The following is a 15,928-nucleotide window of genomic DNA, read 5'->3' as shown; positions in this document are numbered from 1 at the left end:
TCAGAACGAGGCGCGCTTGACCGCCCTTCCCCCCCAACCAACCGCCGACGAAAAAGTAACAAATCCTCCCGAACCACGCCGATGGGGAAGAGAGGGTTCGTCGACAAGCACAACGCCTCCGGGGCGGAGAAGCAGCAGAAGCAGGTTGACATCATCGAGAAGCTCGGCGGCTACGATAACCTCGTCAGCCAGGGCGCGGAGGGGCGCGTGTTCGCGGTCAAGTTCTGCGGCCGAGACACCATCGTCAAGCAGAGGTTCAAGAAAACCTACCGGCATCCCACCCTTGACACCAAGCTCACGCGCTCGAGGCTGGGCATGGAGGCGCGATCCATGATGCGCGCCAGAAAACTCGGCGTTGCGACGCCCACGCTGTACTACGTCGATCAGCAGCAGAGTGCCATATACATGGAGAAGGTGCCCGGCAAGTCTCTCAAGGAGCTCATCCGCGAGGATTCCATGTCCGAGAAGGACATGGAGGACATAGGCGCTCAGGTGGGGAAGGCCGTCGCTAAGATGCACGACGGCGGCTTGATCCACGGCGATCTCACGACGAGCAACATCCTCGTTCGGGACGACGACGAGCGCACGGTGGTGATCATTGACTTCGGCCTCGCGAGCAACTCCATCATCGCGGAGGACAAGGGCGTGGACCTATACGTCCTGGAGAGGGCCATCACGGTGACGCACTCCAGCCAGGCGCTGTTCGAGCACGTGATGACGGCGTACAGACGGGCCAGCAGCCAGTGGAGCTCGAGCTTCAACAAGTTCGCGGAGGTGCGGATGAGGGGACGAAAGCGGTCCATGATCGGGTGACTGGAGAGTTCGTCGGCGTGTATTTCGTATTTGTAACTTTTATCTCCCTATGACTTTTCAGTTAGACTCGTCAAAACTTGAAACCTTAACGGTAAATTGTGATCCTAACTGCGTGTCCATGTGGGAGATCTCCAGATCTCGGTTTTGAGGCCCATTGCGCCTCGTCTTATCTCGTCATCATCGGGCCACGTCTCGCGTCCATTCGACGCCGACGCACGCTATGTCCGCATCGATGACCTCCCCCGCGGTGCTCTCAGCGCGCGTCGCCGCGTCGCCCAACGCGCGAAGGCCTCCCACGCGCCGCGCCCCCGCGCCCCTCGCGCCCCGCCGCGGATTGACCCCCGTCGTCGCCGCCATCGAGGGCCCCGGCGCGGGCGCGGGCGTCGCGACGCGGGCCGCGCCCGGCGAGGTGAAAGACATCGCGCAGGACTGGCAGCTGGACTTCTGCAGCCGCCCCATGAAGGACGAGCGCGGGAAGAAGATGTGGGAGCTCCTCATCTGCGACGAGACTCGATCGTTCGAGCACTCCGAGTTCTTCCCGAACAACCGGATCAACTCCGTGGAGCTCGCCAAAGCCATCGACCGCGTCTTCGTCGCCCGCGGCGAACGACCGAGGCGGTTCAAGTTCTTCCGCTCGCAGATGCAGACCATCATCACGCGCGCCTGCGGCGAGGTGGGCGTCAACCCGCTGCCCTCGCGACGATGCCAGACCATGTCCAGGTGGCTCGACGAGAGGCTGGAGACGGTGTACAAGACGCACCCCGGGTACGATGGATCAGCGGCGCCGAACATGGGCTTCGAGGGCGGCGGCGGCCCGAGACCCCTGCCGGACGCGCTCAGGGGCGAGTCGTGGGCGTTCGTGGCGCTTCCCCTCGTCGGCGTCAGGGAGGAGGCTGAGCAGGTTCGCGCCAACAGGGTGTTCGGCGACTTGCTGGAGATCGACCCGACGCTGGAGGATGACACGCTCATCCCGGGGATCGCGGTGTACACGCGTCGCGCCGCCGCGCTGGCGGGGTGGACCAAGGGCCTGGAGCTCGGCGGTATCAGCGTGGACTTCGACATGGGCACGCTGCTGCTGGACACGGGGGTGAGCGACAGCTGGCAGTACGCCCGGTTCCGCCAGACGAAGGAGCTGATGAAGGAGGCGAGGGAGTGGGAGGAGGTGAAGGCGGCGGTGAACGGCCTTCACTTCCTGGCGATCCAGACGGACGAGGACGCGGAGACCACGGACGGGTTCTGGATCCTGCAGGACTTCACCCAGGCCCAGATCTGATTCGACGGGTCCCGCGTACGTCGACGACACCCACCGATGAGTCTGTCCGCGACTGTCCACTCGCCCGCCGTTCTTATTAATATCACCTGAGATGTGCACACGAGAAGCGACACAGGCACGTTCCATCCGAGAGAACTGCGTCGTCGCCAGATTCGCCGTCGCGAGCGCGAAGCGATGAGGCCTCGCGACGCCATCGTCGCGGGGTTACGGCGCGTGATCCGGCACCACGTCGCGGCGTCCACGGCGCTCTACCTCCTCGGCGTCCTCGCCGCGGCGCTTTACCCCGCCCTCGCGAGACGCACCTTCGTAGACGAGAACGCCTTCCTCGTGGCGCAGACCACCGTCGGGTTCGATCGGCGCGACGCTCGCGACGCCTCGGAGCATTACCGGGCGGCGATCGACGCCGCGAGGACATCGCCGGGGGACGTGCATCGTTCGGACGCGCTGAGAGGATGGCTGGAGGACGAGCTGGACGCGCTGGGGATGGAGCGGTATCGACAGGCGTTCGCGCTGGATCGACACAGCTGGACGCGCGGCGACGATGATTGGGGAAGAAGATCAGACGCTTCTTCCATCGACAACGCGACGCACGGAGTGAACGTCCACGCCGTCGCGAGGGCCGCGCGGGGCAACGGAAGGGAAGGCATCGTCCTCGCCACCCCGATCGGCGCGCCCGGCGCGACGCTCGAAGCCGACGCCGCCGCGCTCGCCCTCGGCCTCGTCGTCATGAGAACCATCGCGTCAGCGCCGTGGCTCGCCAAAGACGTCGCGTGGCTCGTCGCGGACGCGCGGTGGGGACCGGGCGATCACGGCATCGCCGCGACCGACGCGTGGCTCCGCGAGTACCACGACCCGGGATCGAGCACGCATCATAGTGCCGGGCATCTTACACAGCATCGAAGGCATCGTGCACAGCTGTCGCCCTCTCCCCTCGCGCTGTTCGGACGCGTCGGCGCCCTGCAGCAGGCATACGTGCTCGAGCTTCCCGAGGGCGCCGTCGCCGACGTCGCGTCGATTAACGTCGTCGGATTCAACGGGGCGCTGCCCAACCAGGACCTTCTCAACGTGCCCGTGCAGCTCGCGAAGCTCGCGGGGTTTCCGAGAGCCGGGATCTTCGCGGATTCTTCGAGATTCTCCGGGACGGGCGGCGGCGATGGAGACGGAGGCGTCAAAGGAGGCGACTTGTTCGACGCGGTCGGCGCGGTCGTCGGCGGGGCTCCGTTCGCGGCGGATCTTCGCCGGGTCGCGGGGTTTGCGCTCGCTTTGGCTCGCGGAACCCCCGCCGGGTCGCACGCGTCGTTCAAGTCGTACGCCGTGGACGCGGTGACGGTGCGAATGAGCGGCAGCAGGGGGGTGCCCACCGGGGGTGCCCACCGGCGCGACGGCGTCAGCGGCGAGGACGCGTTTTTGCGGTTGGGAACGTTCGCGGAGAGCGCGGTGCGATGCTCCAACAACCTTCTGGAGACGCTGCACCACTCGATGTTTTACTACGTCATGGTCGACGACGATCGGTTCTTGTCCATAGCCGAGTACGTCGCGCCGCAGGGGCTGATGCTGGCGTCGTCCCTCGTCACGGCGATCGCGCTCGCCGTGATCGGGACGTCGACGGGGGGGGTCGCATCCGTCTTTGTCGCCGAGAAGACGCGCGGGAAGAACGGCGGGAAGAACGGCGGGAAGGCTACACCCGCCGCGACTGCCCCCGCGCACGACTGGTCCTCCGCGCTCGCGCTCGCGCTCCTCGCGCACGTCGCCGGCTGGTGCGTGCTGCTCGTCGCGACGCGGACGGCGTCGACGGCGGCGCAGCTGGCGGCGGCGTACGCGGGCGCGCTCGCGACGGCTGCGGCGGCGTTGGCGACGTGGTCTAATAATGTCGACGGTGATGAGGGTTCGTTCGACGGTGATGAGGGCGATGGGCGCGTCGGGGCGCGCCGCGAACCCCCGTGGGCGACGCTCAAGGTTGTCGCGCTGAGCGTCCAGGTGGCGTCGCTCGGCGCGCTGACTTTTTTCAACTTTGCGCTCGCCGTCGCCGTCACGGCTCCGCTCGCGCCGCTTCAGCTGTGGGCGCACGGGGGTGTCGGCGGGGCGATCAAACCGTGGTTGAGGGCGGCGCTCACGCTCGTCGCGGCGCCGGTCCTGCTCGTCGCGACGTCGTGCGCGGCGCTCGGGACGGACGCGCGCGCGTGCAGCTTGGGTGACGCGGCCGCCGCGCACGTCGCCTGGGGGGAACGCGTTCACGTCTTGCCGCTGGCGTGGTGCGTGGCGTGGCCGGGCTTGGTGCTGGCGGCGTGCGTGCACCTCGGAGGCGTGCGGGGTTGGCGCCGGGGGGCGTCGACGCGGGAGGAGGAGGCGCCGGGGGGACCGGAGGGGAAGAAGCGTCGATAGGGGAAGAAGCGTCGATAGGGGAGGGGGGGGAGTCGACGAAGCGGAGGGCGTTCGTTCCCGTCCCGTCGACTGAAAACTCCAATCGCCGCGAAAACTCACGCTAAGACTCACACCGCGCTCGCGGCCCCTGCTCCCGGCGCCGTCGGATCAACCGCCTTCTCCCGCCTCACGTCCCCTACGTCGCCCAGGTCCACCAGGACGTGCTCGAACGGTCCCTTGAGCACCACGCAGACGCCGATTAACACGACGGCGAACCCGATGGCGTGATTGACCCGCAGCGGCTCCCGAAGGACCAGGACGCTGAACGCCATGAACGCCCCGAGGATGCACACCTCCGCGAGCGCCCTCAGGTCCGCCGCGGACATGCCACACCTTGCGTGGCCTATCCTGTTCGCGGGGACCATGAACGCGTACTCTGCGAGCGCCACCGCCCACGAGAGCAGAATGGCCTTATGCGTCGGCCAACTGGCGAACTTGAGGTGGCCGTACCAGGCCACGGTCATGAACGAGCACGACAGGATGAACAGGGCGACGACCAATAGCACGTACGACGCGCGCCGCTCCATGGCGGCGGCGACGGGGCGGAAGGACCTCCCTTCCCTATCGAGGGGCACGCGCCATGGTGTGCCGACGGAAACGCGTTTCGACGTTTCCGTTTTCGCCGAGTCCACGATTTCTTCCCCTGCGATGGGGACATTTTCGAGGTTGGCCGTTTGCCGGAACTGGCGCGAATGAAGGGGAGTTCCCCCGAAACACAATTTGACTCCCCCACGTCACGTTATCATATACATAGACACATACGGTTTTTTGACTGTTTTTTGGCAGGGAGTCAAAAGTCCAAAAGTCGTCAACGGAAAAGGTCCGCACAGCACGCGGGGGGTCGCAAAGAGAATAATAAAGCTGGCGTGCACAGCGCGCTCACCAGTGCACAGAGCTCTCGGGGCGAACGTCGCGGCACGGGAACCCGATCGACGCCCCCCCGCGACTGCACGTTCTTCTACGCTCGCGCCTCCGCGCCCGCGTATCGCCATGGCGCGGCAGACGAGGAGCGCCTCGCGTTGGGCCCGGCTCGCGCTGACTCTCGCGGTGCTCCTTCTGACGCAGCCCCGGGTTGCCGATGGGGCGCGCTTCATCGAAAGCCTCCGCAAGCCGGTGTCGTGGGCGTTCCTGGCCAAGTTCTGCTTCCTACCCGCGCAGAAAAACGGCCTCGCGGACAAAGTGCAGGGCATGATGTACACCGCCGTCAAGGTGCGTCGCGTCGCGCTCGTCAATCTCTCTCCTCACCCACGGTCGAGAAAACCGACACCGACCACGACGTCGATCCCCCCGCTCACCCCTTCCGCCCCCTTCCCGCCGTCATCGCAGTTCAAAATCAACTCGGATTTCACGCTGATGCACTACTCCCAGATGGAGCGCTCGGGAAGCGGCTCGAAGGACAGCGCCGACGCGCTCCAGGGGTGGGACGAGGTGTACGAGGGGGACAGCACGTGCAGCGAGCGCATGGCCAGCAACATGGCGCACCCATTTTTCCTCGCCAAGCTGGCTCGCGCCGCGACGGGATCCGGGAGGCGAAGGCAGCTCCTCGAGGAACGGGGCGTGGATGCTGAAGGCTGGGTCGAGGAGATCGATCTGTACGATTCGGGCCTGTACGACGCCGCCGGCGGCGCCCTCTTCGCCCCCGCGCCCATCGACTTTTTTACGCCCGATCGGCGCGTGCTCGCGGCGTCCAACGCGACCAAGGGCACCAAGTACACGTACGACATCAACGGACAGACGGTCACGATAGACCAGACGATGATCGGCACGTCGTTGTCCGACGACGGCAGCGGATTGATCGACATAACCCACTCCAACGCCAAGGATTCCTACACCGGCGATTCGCTCCCCACGTCGGCGAGGCTTCGCATCCACCAGAACGGGTACGTCGAGATCATCCGCAACACCTTCTACGTCGGAGACCGCGCGAGGTTCTTCTTCCTCGCGGGCGCCAACTGCCTCCCGCCGCCGCCGAGCGGTCTCCCAAAGGCTGACCCCGAGAACTACTGCATGGACGAGAAATGCGACGGGCCAATCGACATCTCGTACAACTTTCAGTTTACCAACGGGTACAAGTTCAGCGATAAGCACTTCAGCGCGGACGAGATCGGCGTCATGGAGACGATGATCACGTTCGTCTGCCTCCAGACGCTGCTCATCGGGTATTTCTTGTACGTGCGCAAGCTGCTGAAGTCGATACACAAGAACCACCACACGGTTAAGATGCTCGGGGCGTCAATCTTCCTCGCGTGGTTTGCGCACGGCTGGATCCTGATTCACTACATCTGGTTCGCCTACGACGGCCTCGGGTGGGTCGGGTTCATATACGTCGGCCGCTTGTTCCAGGGCGCGTCCGAGACGGTCTTCCTGCTCCTGTTGATCCTGGTGGGCAAAGGATGGACCATCTGCTGCCGTAAGATCTCCGCTCGCGGCCGCGTGAAAATTGCCGTCTTTGGCACTGTTTACTCGATCACCTGGCTCGCCATCCCGACGTACTACTATCTCTACGGCGACAGAGCGAGCACCCTGCACTTTTATCAGAGTGCGTACGGTTACATACTTCTCACGCTGCGGCTGTTCGGCCTCGGCTGGTTCCTCAATGCGTGCACAATTACTGTGAGAAAGTACAACGCCAAGGTTCATTTCTACCACAAGTTCATGATGGCGATGGCCTTGTGGTTCCTCGGTCTGCCCATCATGGCCATCGCGGCGTCAGCCATCACGCCGTGGACCAGGTTCCTCATCATCAACGCCCTGGACTGGACTTTCCTGTTTGTTTTCCAATCGGTGCTGTGCTACATGTACAACCCCGAGGGGAAGCTGAACAAAAATTTCCCGTTTCACGCGACAACCACGGAGACGCTCAAGGGCAGCAGGCACGGTCGCACGGTGCGCGTGGGCGACGGCGGCGGGCGGACCGCGCAGGGACCGCAGCGGGTACAGGGTTTCGGCAACACCCGCATCGTCAAGGGCGGCGGCATGGATTCGTTCGCCAAGGGCGAGTTCCAGGACGCCATGGCGCACGCGCGACTCGTCATCACCGAGGGCCAGAAGCTGATGGCGTGCCTGGAGCAGATCGAGGCCCAGGAGGAGAGCGACGAGGACGACTACCACGACGAGATGCCGGTGCAGGAGCTGAACACGCCGGTGATTTCCCCGCACCCCGATCGGGTGATGACGCGGAACGCCGCGGGTCAGCTCGTCTCGGGGACGGGGCAGCACGGCAACCTGCGAAAGCCCGAGCTCGGGTCCCCCAACGGCGTCGGCAGGTTCTCGCAACAGGGTTCCATGCGCTCGCCCTCCTCATCGATGCCCACGTCCCCCAACGGTAACGGGAGCTACGCCAACGGCGGGGGAATGGGCCAGCCCAGGCAGATGTACCCGAGCGTCGAGCCCCCGGGCGGTATGATGACCAACCCATTGGCCGCGATGCAGCGGGGATCAGGCGGCTGGGGGGATCAGGGCGGAGGCACGCAGATGCAGGAGGCGGAGCAGTTCGGGAGCTACGGCGATTACGGCGGCGGCCCGCCCAGGCCGCCGCAGCCGCCCGGCGGCATGAACAGGGGGGGTTTCGCGCCGGCTCCGCCGTCGTCGCTGCCCCCCATGCGCAACAATCCGCTCCCGGGACTGGGGCTGGGAAGGCCCGTCGGCGCCGCGCCGGGCGGGGACGAGGAGCAGGGCGGCGGCAACGCGTTCGCGGGAATCGTGGGCCAACGATCACTTCTCGCGAGGATGCAGAAGAAGACCCGCCCGGGCGGGAGCGCCGGCTACACGTGACTTGGTGTACAGAAGAAGAGCGGGGTTCGAGGCTCGTAAGACGCTTGATGAATCGAAAACGTTTCGCGGCGTGACCTATATAATCGTCTCATCACTCACGCGTCGTCTCCCATCTCGACGTCCGCCGCGGGTTCGTCCGTCGGCGCGTCCGTCTTGGTCCGCTTGGCGCCCGGCTCGTCGGCGTCCTCGCCCGCGTCTTCCTCCGTCCGTCCGTCCGCCGGCGCCGCCTCGGGCTCTGTCGCGACGGCGGGCGCATCCTTGGATCCCCCTCGACCGCCGCGCCCGCCCCGCCCGCCTCGTCCGCCCCGCCCCCCGCGCCCTCCGCCGCCCTCCTTCTTCGGTTTCTCCTCCTTGGGCGCCTTCACCGCCCTGGGCTGCGTGGAGAAATCGAACTGATCGATGGTCACGTCCGTGTACTTGCCCTCCGGCCTTTTCTTGTCCAGGAATCGCTGCACGTCCGGCTTCGACCTCATGCGCTTCCCGCAGGGGGAGTAGTAGTAAGCGTCGGCGCCCTGCACGCTCTTGCGCGGGATCACCTCGCGTCTCCATCCCTCGGGCGGCGGGACGACCTCGTGCGCCGCGTAGTCGACGGGCTCGCCGCCGGGCGCCGCGCCGCGGGGGCGACCGCCGCCCCGGGGCTTCTTCTCCTTCTCGGCGCCGGCGTGATCGGCCACGGGCGCGAGGACGACGTCCTTGGCGGTCACGACCCTCGCGCCGGGATGGAGGCAGTTGGCGAGCCACGCCTGGGGGGGCGGGCGCGCCGCGTCTGACTTCTTCCCGACGCCGCGTGCCATGGTTGGTTACGTGCGTGGCGTGCGTGGGTGGGTATGAGGACGATCCAATTAATCCCCGGGCTCTTCTTCAACCTGCCGACCTCCGTTTTCCGTGCTCCATCCGTGGCGAGGGCTCAGCGGACGAGGGTCATCAAAAAGCACAAAGTCACGGTTTTTATTCCAATGCTCGCGGGTTGTTTTTCCCGGGATTTTCGTCGTCGCTCCCCTGGGTGAAAACCCATACGCGGGAGGGTCGAATCCGAGGAACCCGCGCCAAAAAACAGAAAAAGGATTTGCAAATCTCCGTTGTTGCTGCGTTGTCACCCCTGGGCCTTACGTTGCTCGTGTTATTGGTCCGCGAAGAGGCGCTCTTCTTGAACGCGGTTCCCCATAACGACGGAGCGGTCGCCGAGTGCGACTCGCCCGCGTTATTGACCAAAGACCCGTCAACGTTCGACGCGGATAGGAGGCGTCCGGATAGGCGTCGCCCCGCTCGATAGAAACGAGGCGACGCCTTGTTGACGCAAGTTCTTTTTCGGCCATTCCTTTGCCTGGCGCGGGAGCTGGAAGATTCTTCCTTCGGTCGGTTTGCCAGGCGACGCTCGCGATAGCACTCGCGGGCGTCGTTAGCGATCGTGATGGCGTCTGAATGGAAGGAAAAGGCTGGTGGCGACGATTTCGACGATGAGGGACTGCCCCTGCTGCGCAAGCACACCCAGGTGCGCCCCCGCCTCGCGCGCTCCCGTACCGTGTTTCCTCCTCGGTCCCTCGTTCGCTGGGAGCCAGGAGTGCAAACACGTCGAAACGACGCGGGGGTCGGGGCGACGCCGCGCCTCCGCGCGCGGTCTGAACCCACCCGAAACCCACCCGAATATCGACATTTGATCGATACTCGATACTCGCGCCGTCACCGCGACGCTCGGAGACTCCCGACGCCCTTTTCCGCGCCCCACCCCCGCGTCCTCCGAGCTCGAATGTAGTAGACCGGGCCCCGTTCTTACCCGTGGCGCGGGGAGTTTGGCGCCAAATCGTCGCAAACGTCTTTTGAACTTTGTCCACCCCGTCTGAACGTCGACCCGACGCTCCCGCTGAACCCCGCGCCCTTCCCTCCGATTCCGCCAGGTTCGCGTGACGGGCAACAACCGCACGAAGAGCTCGCTCGTCGGCCTGACGGGCGTGGTGAAGAAGGCTGTGGGCCTCGGAGGATGGCACTGGCTGGTGAGCTCCCGTCCCGTGCAACAAAAAATATCCACCCGACGTCGTCTTTCTCATCCCCTCTAGAGCTAGCACGCTGACCCGCGTCCGTCACCCGCAGAAACTGTCCAACGGACACGAGTGCAGGCTACAGAGGAACGCCCTCGCCGTCGTCGCCCTCCCCACCGGCGACGAGATCGATTCATCGGACGACGACGACGACGACGCGCCGCCGCCGCTCGCATCCGGCGGGTCCAGCGGGTCGGACCAAAATAATAAAAACACAGACCCGGGGCACGGTCGGGGCGGGGCGGGGTCGGCACCCCGCGGCGCCCGCGACCGGCGACCCACGCGCACCCCCGCGCATCGGAGCGAAGCCGACGGCCTGGGGTTCGCGTTCGTCACTGGTAAACGGAGCGAGCGGAGCAGGGCGGTGAAGAACACCCCGGGCGCGCCGGGTGTGAACTTTGACAAGCTGGAGCGATCGACGCTCGAGAAGATATCGCGATCGCACTACGGGGACGAGACGCTGCCGGAGGACCCGAGGAAGTCGGCGCTCGCGGAGCACCTCGCGTCGCACTTCGTCAAGGAGAAGTGCCCGGACGAGAACCAGGTGCTGCTGACGTTCATCAGGGCGCTCGCGGGGGAGGCTCCAAAGACGGACGCCGACGAAGCGGAGACGTGAGGAGAAGAAGAAACCGCCCCGCCCCGCCCCAGACGTGGGGCAAACGAGAAACGCGGATGTAGATAGATGTACACGATAGCCCCGATTTTTTGGGCGCCACCGGGCTGGCGCCGCACCTAGTCACCCTGTCTGAACGACCCGTTGTATAAGATGACATGCCGAAGCAAGACCCAAACGAGCGGCGCCAGTCGGTTCGCACACCGTAAACTATTTTTTCCGAGAGGGTAAGTGTTACTAAATCTGAAAATCACTGGGCATCACCCCGTTGGACAGCGCGTTCTCCAGCCTGGCCACCTCCTCCAGCGTCTCCGCGTTTGCGATGGCCGCCTGCAGCGCCAGGAGCTGCTGGGGCGTGGGCCCCGTCACGTTACTTTCACCCGCGCCAGCCGCGTCCCCCCCGCCTCCCACGCCGACGTCGCCGACCTCGAAGGTCTTCGCCGCCTCCCGCGCCTTTAACCCGTCCTTCCCACCGAATTTCTTCTCCGCCGCCTCGCGCTCCGCCTGCTTCACCTTGCGGAAGTCGAGTACCTTCAGCGCGGGCAACGAGTACACCGCGTAGAGCCGGTAGTCCGGGTTCTTAGAAACCGGGTTACCGAGGAGGCTCAGATGCGTCAGCCGCCTGCACGACTTGAGCGGGTCGAGGTCCGCGAGGTTCTTCAGCCTGTTGTTCGTGAGGTAAAGCGCCTTGAGCATCGGAATCTGCTGCGATAGATCGACTCCCACGCGCGCGATCCTGTTGTTCATCAGGTAGAGCGTGTGCAGCCGGGACAGCGGCGGGAATCCCTCGAGCTTGACGATCTCGTTATCGCTGAGATCGATGGCGTCGAACTGGTTCTGCGTCGCGCCCATGTTCTCGATCGCCGCGATCTTATTAGCTGTTAGCGTCGGGTGGGATGGCGCGGGGGTCAGCGTGATTGCGCCGCGCGGGTCGGTGGGGTTCGGCGGGGCGAACGCGGGCGAGGGCGGATCGATGTGATTATTGTGCCGCTCGGTCGACGGCGTCGAGTCGTGCTCACCTCGCAGGTCGATAGCGTAGTCCTGGGACGGGTCCAGGCCCTGCGGCGAGCGCAAGATCAGCTCTGCGGTGAGCCTCCCCGCCAGGCGGGGCAGGCTCAGAAACGCCTCTCGCTCCCGGGTCCACTGCTCCTCGGACATCCTGCCACTCGCTCTCCCCTCTCGCTGCTGCGACACTGTAGGGTTTTTCCCAGCGCCCCCGCCGCGCTCGTTCGGACGGTTACGCGCCCGCGCCGAGCCCCGCGCCCCCTACCCGCCGGTCCTGGCGGTAGTCAGACGCGCTCGATGCGCTCCGACGATGTTCCGCGACGCTCCGCGCGATCGCTTCTGGGGGAGTCCGGCTCCAACCCTCGGTCCTGAAAATTCGCCCAGCGCCACACTCGTCCCCCGCCTGACTGCCTGACTGGCCACCGTACACCGCGGGAACCGGCGGCACAGGCGAACAGTCTGAAATCGAGCCGGGAGAAAAAAACCGGGGGACTCAGCCGAGAAACGCTCGTGGCACATTGCAGGGGCGCCCCACACGATGAGCGAGCGCTCGTATCGCTCAGGGTCGGGGCCCGCGAGCGTCCGCGGGGGCGATGGGAGCGAACGCTCGCGTCGCTCGGGATCTGAGCGTGCGCCACCGGAGGGGGGCGGATGGGGCGCGGTCCGCGAGAGCGTGGGCGTCCGCGCCATCGACACGCGATCCAGGCCCGAGCAGGCGCTCGAGGTGGCGATACGCATGGTGACCGCGCGCACCGAAGAGGACTTCCAGCGACGCGAGCTCGGGCAGCGGCACACCGCGGGCGGCGGCGGGGAGATGACCGTCGAGGAGGCGGACGCCGCGGTCCTCCGTGATCCCACCGCGCTCGCGGGCGCGTTGACCAACGTCGACCCCCAGGGCAACGTCCACGAGGACGAGGGTAAGATCCGGGCAATGTGCGACGAGGCGACGGCGTACGCGCTGGAGCAAATCCCGGAGGAACCCGGCAAGTTCACCAACCCGGCGGCGGCGTTCAGGCACGCGCAGGAGACGGCGTACATGAGGGAGACGCTCAAGATCAAGGTGGTTGAGGCGATACGGGAAAAGGCCAAGGACGAGTCGCGGCAAATCAGGCGCCGCATCCGGATGGCTTCGGAGCGAACTAAACCGAGGGAGCGGAAGACGACGGGGCAGCTGCTGCAGGCGGCGTTCCTGACGTCGTTCGACAAAGGCAGCGCTTCTTTAGGGCTTCGGGTCAAGGGCGAGGGCGAGCAGATGCAGTCGCTGCTCGCCGCGCCGGACCCTTACGACGACTCGTGCTTCGGCGTCGTAAACCGCGCGTTGTTTCAGGTGAAGAACAACACCCGGGTCAACGGACGGGTGCTGGAGTACCTGCTCGGGTACTCCTCGGTGATTGACCCTGAGGACCTCGAGGAGATCGAGGCTGGTTCGCAGGGGTTGACCGTGGCGCGGGGCAAGGGCATGCGCGAGCTGGCGTTAAAGTACGCCTCTCACCTCGACAAGACGCTCCCGGATCGCCACGTGAACGTCGTGTGCGACTTGGTTCGAAGAGCCGCGGATGAGTACTCGCGGCACGAGCGCATGGGGACGCGAGTCGAGGACGCGTACGTCAACCGCCCGAAAGAGGGGTGCGCGCAGGTGGTCAACACCAACAAAAACGCGTGGCTGCGGGTCATGTTCCCGGACGCGCCGTGGCCGAAAGAGTCGGACCGGCGGGGCGGCACCGTCGAGGATCGATACGTCGCGGCGTTGACGCGGGGTCTCGACGCCGCGGCGGCGGACGCCGCGGACGGCTCGAACCCGATGGACCCAACGAACGGCGGGTTCAACGACGGGGGTATGGCGCGCGCGGAGAAGGTGCGGCTCAGCCGGAGCGGCGTGGCGGGTCTTCCCGGGGCGGTGAATGCGGGGGCGGCACGCGCGGGGCGGAAACAAACGGCGGGTCTGGCGGGTGGACACGGGGCCCGCCACGGGGACGGGGGCCATACCGGGGTGATGGGGATATTCAACCCTCTGGTGACTGGTGGACACGGGGCTACGACCGCGGCGCCCGCGGGGATGACAAATCAGCGATACGGACGACGGTGAGTTACCTTGTTACGTAAGTGTTAGCGGCATTTGTCAAAACGCGCGTCGGTTCTCGGCAAATATTGGGTCCCGCGAAACGACCGTCCGAGGTGGACGACTCCGAGACTTCGACGGAGAGCGGCGCGCGCGAGGGCTCGCGTTTAGGGTTTTAGGGGTTCGGGGCGCGAGCGTGGGATATCGTACGCGTCGCGCGCGGGTATCGTGATCGAGACCTTCGGCGGGGCGCGCCGCGGTGGTTCGGCACGCGCCGATCGAGGGACGCCATGCCAAAGCCGCGGAGGAAGCAATCGTCCAAGTTGGACAGCCGCTTCCCCGGTCGCGGGGGCGGCCAGGGCCGGGGCGGCGGCGCCGCGGGTAGAGGTCCCGGCGCCCAAACGACCGCGCCCAAGGTGGAGATGAGCGCGCGGGCCGAGGCGAGGGTTCGACGCGCGCTCGAGGCCGTCTCGCTCGACGCGCGGTCGTCGTCCGCCTCCGATGACGCCGCCGCCCGCGCCGCGAGCGACCCGCCGCGTCCCGCCGTCGCCGCGTCCGACCTATCCCGCCAGAAACTCGCTCGCACGTACGACGAGCTCATCGCGCAGGGGTTCGCCCCGGGCGACGTCCGCGACGCGCTCGCCGCGGTCGTCTCGAACGCGCCAAACGCGGACGCGGTGTCGCTCGATGCGTCCCTCGATTGGCTCTGCTTCCACCTCCCGACCGAGCGGCTCCCGCGGCGGTACCAAGGAGACGTGCGGACCGCCGCGGACGTCACCTCCGTCGCGGACATCACCGTCGTCAACCTCGCGGAGGAGCGCCGACCGGGGATCGACGACGGCGGAGGAGGAGCCGAGGCAAAGGCCGAGGCTGAGGCGGAGGCGGCGGAGGCTGAGGCGGCGAGGCTGGCGGAACGGTCCCGCGCCGCGGAGGTCGCTCGCGTCGCCGCCGCCGCCGCCGCCGAGCTCAGCCGGCGTCGGGAGGCCGAGGAGACCGCGCGCGCGAACAGGGAGTGGATCATGCGGCGTTACGACGACGACGACGACGGTCGTGGCACGGACGACGACTGGGACGCGTCCTCCGCCTCTGCCTCCGACGGCGGCTCCTCGCACGACAGCCTCGAGGACTTTGGCCTGGAGCCGGAGGAGATCGAGCGCCGCGCGTTCGTCCGTCGACGGCGCCGCGCGTACGACGCGGACCCCGCCGCGCACCTGCGGCGGATGCGGACGGAACGGGACGAGGCGCGGAGGAAGGCGTCCGTCGCGAAGGCCACGAGGAACAAGCCGGCGCAAAAGGCGGCGGGGGAGGCGGTCCGAGCCGTCGCCGAGGAACTCGCGCGGTACGGGCTGAGCGAGGCGGCGCTCGAGGCGGTGGAGAGCGGGGACGAGGAGGGGGACGAACGCGAGCGCGAGTGCGGTGGGGGATCGCGCGGTGGGGACCCTCCGACTGACGCCGGGGGGAGCGTCGAGGCGGACGCGGCGGATCGACCGGCTCCGGAGGCCGGTCCGGAGGAGACCCGAGTTTCCGAAGAGGACGACGGCGGGGACGAGGAGGAGGACGAGGAGGAAGACGGGGGACTGGGCCTGGACCTGTTCGGCGACGACGACGACACCGCCGCGCTCCTCGGCGACGGCGGCGTCGACGACGGGGAGGTTTTCGAGCTCGCCGAGTCCCCGCTGTTCCCCCCGGCGCAGATTCCCGCCGCCAACGGGAAGAAGGGGAAGAAGGGCGGCGGCGGCGGATCGAAGGGACCCGAGGCGACGACGGTCATACCGCCCAAGGCGTTGCTCCAGATGCTGTGCGCCAGGGAGGGATGGATCGCGCCGAGGTACGACAGGTGCGACAACGCGGGCGGGACCGTGCCGGGGGTGGCGTACTCCGTGACGGTGGAACGATCGGGGGGTTCGAGGCGGGTGGGCGGCGGCGCAGCCGCT

At 66.7% G+C, this 15,928-nt stretch overlaps 9 protein-coding genes across 9 annotated transcripts; 6 read left to right on the top strand and 3 right to left on the bottom strand.

Moving 5' to 3' along the window:
• Positions 1-81: 81 nt before the first annotated feature.
• On the top strand, positions 82-813 carry MICPUN_88471 (predicted protein; the record flags this gene model as incomplete). Its single annotated transcript, XM_002506092.1, has 1 exon — positions 82-813. One exon carries the CDS (start codon positions 82-84, stop codon positions 811-813), a length of 732 nt encoding a protein of 243 aa, XP_002506138.1.
• Positions 814-1,243: 430 nt separating this feature from the next.
• Positions 1,244-2,065, top strand: MICPUN_71227 (predicted protein; the record flags this gene model as incomplete). The annotated part of the gene is made up of 1 exon (XM_002506091.1): positions 1,244-2,065. A coding segment is annotated over one exon (822 nt), but the record flags the coding sequence as incomplete, so codon positions are not given.
• A 195-nt stretch (positions 2,066-2,260) lies between these two features.
• Positions 2,261-4,468, top strand: MICPUN_64008 (predicted protein; the record flags this gene model as incomplete). Its single annotated transcript, XM_002506090.1, has 1 exon — positions 2,261-4,468. The coding sequence occupies one exon, from the start codon at positions 2,261-2,263 to the stop codon at positions 4,466-4,468; it is 2,208 nt and encodes a 735-aa protein (XP_002506136.1).
• A 107-nt stretch (positions 4,469-4,575) lies between these two features.
• On the bottom strand, positions 4,576-5,034 carry MICPUN_64007 (predicted protein; the record flags this gene model as incomplete). Its single annotated transcript, XM_002505887.1, has 1 exon — positions 4,576-5,034. One exon carries the CDS (start codon positions 5,032-5,034, stop codon positions 4,576-4,578), a length of 459 nt encoding a protein of 152 aa, XP_002505933.1.
• A 1,480-nt stretch (positions 5,035-6,514) lies between these two features.
• MICPUN_88185 (predicted protein) lies at positions 6,515-7,363 on the top strand (the record flags this gene model as incomplete). The annotated part of the gene is made up of 1 exon (XM_002506089.1): positions 6,515-7,363. A coding segment is annotated over one exon (849 nt), but the record flags the coding sequence as incomplete, so codon positions are not given.
• Positions 7,364-8,376: 1,013 nt separating this feature from the next.
• Positions 8,377-9,075, bottom strand: MICPUN_64005 (methyl binding domain protein; the record flags this gene model as incomplete). Its single annotated transcript, XM_002505886.1, has 1 exon — positions 8,377-9,075. One exon carries the CDS (start codon positions 9,073-9,075, stop codon positions 8,377-8,379), a length of 699 nt encoding a protein of 232 aa, XP_002505932.1.
• A 379-nt stretch (positions 9,076-9,454) lies between these two features.
• Positions 9,455-11,094, top strand: MICPUN_109461 (predicted protein). Its single transcript, XM_002506088.1, has 4 exons — positions 9,455-9,773; positions 10,177-10,272; positions 10,370-10,540; positions 10,960-11,094. Exons 1-4 carry the CDS (start codon positions 9,693-9,695, stop codon positions 10,993-10,995), a joined length of 384 nt encoding a protein of 127 aa, XP_002506134.1. The 5' UTR covers positions 9,455-9,692; the 3' UTR covers positions 10,996-11,094.
• Positions 11,095-11,164: 70 nt separating this feature from the next.
• On the bottom strand, positions 11,165-12,088 carry MICPUN_88148 (predicted protein; the record flags this gene model as incomplete). Its single annotated transcript, XM_002505885.1, has 2 exons — positions 11,165-11,808; positions 11,950-12,088. The coding sequence occupies 2 exons, from the start codon at positions 12,086-12,088 to the stop codon at positions 11,168-11,170; spliced, it is 780 nt and encodes a 259-aa protein (XP_002505931.1). The 3' UTR covers positions 11,165-11,167.
• Positions 12,089-12,473: 385 nt separating this feature from the next.
• Positions 12,474-14,021, top strand: MICPUN_64001 (predicted protein; the record flags this gene model as incomplete). The annotated part of the gene is made up of 1 exon (XM_002506087.1): positions 12,474-14,021. The coding sequence occupies one exon, from the start codon at positions 12,474-12,476 to the stop codon at positions 14,019-14,021; it is 1,548 nt and encodes a 515-aa protein (XP_002506133.1).
• Between the last annotated feature and the right edge of the window lie 1,907 nt (positions 14,022-15,928).

Source organism: Micromonas commoda, chromosome 14 (assembly GCF_000090985.2).
Source record: "Micromonas commoda chromosome 14, complete sequence".
NCBI lineage: Eukaryota > Viridiplantae > Chlorophyta > Mamiellophyceae > Mamiellales > Mamiellaceae > Micromonas > Micromonas commoda.
Note: the sequence above shows the minus strand (reverse complement) of the source record. Positions and strands in the feature narration are given on the sequence as shown.